This window comes from Antrostomus carolinensis, unplaced genomic scaffold (genome assembly GCF_000700745.2).
Source record: "Antrostomus carolinensis isolate BGI_N321 unplaced genomic scaffold, ASM70074v2 scaffold31077, whole genome shotgun sequence".
NCBI lineage: Eukaryota > Metazoa > Chordata > Aves > Caprimulgiformes > Caprimulgidae > Antrostomus > Antrostomus carolinensis.
In genome coordinates, this window is record NW_010329997.1 from 602 (window position 1) to 1,825 (window position 1,224).

The 1,224-nt window shown below is 50.2% G+C and overlaps 1 protein-coding gene across 1 annotated transcript in view; it reads right to left on the reverse strand.

Moving 5' to 3' along the window:
- LOC104528711 (transcription factor SOX-9-like) overlaps positions 1 to 1,108 on the reverse strand; it is a gene marked incomplete at its 3' end in the record, with an annotated part of 1,705 nt that extends 597 nt beyond the window's left edge. The window contains exon 1 of the mRNA XM_010172799.1: positions 799 to 1,108. Coding sequence (XP_010171101.1) covers positions 799 to 1,108 — 310 coding nt within the window. The remainder of the gene's footprint in view (positions 1 to 798) is intronic.
- Positions 1,109 to 1,224: the final 116 nt, after the last annotated feature.

Consider the following 1,224-nt stretch of genomic DNA (forward strand, 5'->3'; position numbering starts at 1 on the left):
CAGGCAGGAGCTGTGAGTGCAGGGCCAGCTGTTGGGGGTTTTGTTGCCTTTTTAATTTATTTTTAATTTTTTTTTTTAAAGTATGGATTCATGTTCCTCATGGGCAGAGGAGATGGAAGTGGCCACAGGGGCTGGTGGACAAGGGCGAGCGTTTGTGTGCCCATGCTATGGGCAGCTCTGTCCCTGTCCTGGAGCATCTGACCCCTTTGCGATACATTTCTGAGTCTCTCTCTCTCTTTTCTTTCCCCTCAACTTTTCTTTTCTTTCCCCTCAACTTTTCTTCTCTCTCCCCTCAACTTTTCTTCTCTCTCCCTCAAATCTTTTTTTACCCTCACTTCTCAATTTTTTTCCTCCCCTCCCTCAATTTTTTTCCTCCCCTCCCTCAATTTTTTTCCTCCCCTCCCTCAATTTTTTTCCTCCCCTCCCTCAATTTTTTTCCTCCCCTCCCTCAATTTTTTTCCTCCCCTCCCTCAATTTTTTTCCTCCCCTCCCTCAATTTTTTTCCTCCCCTCCCTCAATTTTTTTCCTCCCCTCCCTCAATTTTTTTCCTCCCCTCCCTCAATTTTTTTCCTCCCCTCCCTCAATTTTTTTCCTCCCCTCCCTCAATTTTTTTCCTCCCCTCCCTCAATTTTTTATTTTTTCCCCTCAACTTTCCCCCACCTCCTCAAATATTTTTTTCCCTCAATTTTTTTCCCCCCCTCCTTCCTCTTCCCCAATCCCCATTTTACCCTGGTTTGGGACACAACTTTTCCTAGGTGCCCATGACCTCACTCCCTCCGTAACACCTCAAATACTTACCCGAGTGCTCCCCGGGGGAGTGGACCTCGCTGATGCTGGAGGACGACTGGGGGGAATCCGCCTGCAAGGCCTTGAAGATGGCGTTGGGAGAGATGTGGGTTTGCTCCGAGCCCTCCTCCTGCTCCGACTGCCCGTTCTTCACCGACTTTCTCCTCCGTGGTTGGTATTTGTAGTCGGGATGATCCTTCTTGTGTTGCACCCGCAGCCGTTCGGCTTCTTCCACGAAGGGACGTTTCTCGCTCTCGTTCAACAACCTGGGGTTGGTTAAAGGGGTGGGGGGGATATGGGGGGTGAGGGGGTTGCAGCTCATGGGGGGGTATTAACAACAACCCAAACCTCTCCCTTGGGTCACCTCGAATAGCAACACAAAGCCCCCCCCACAATGTTGAACCCTCTATCTGGGGCACGTTACCCCCTTTTTACCCC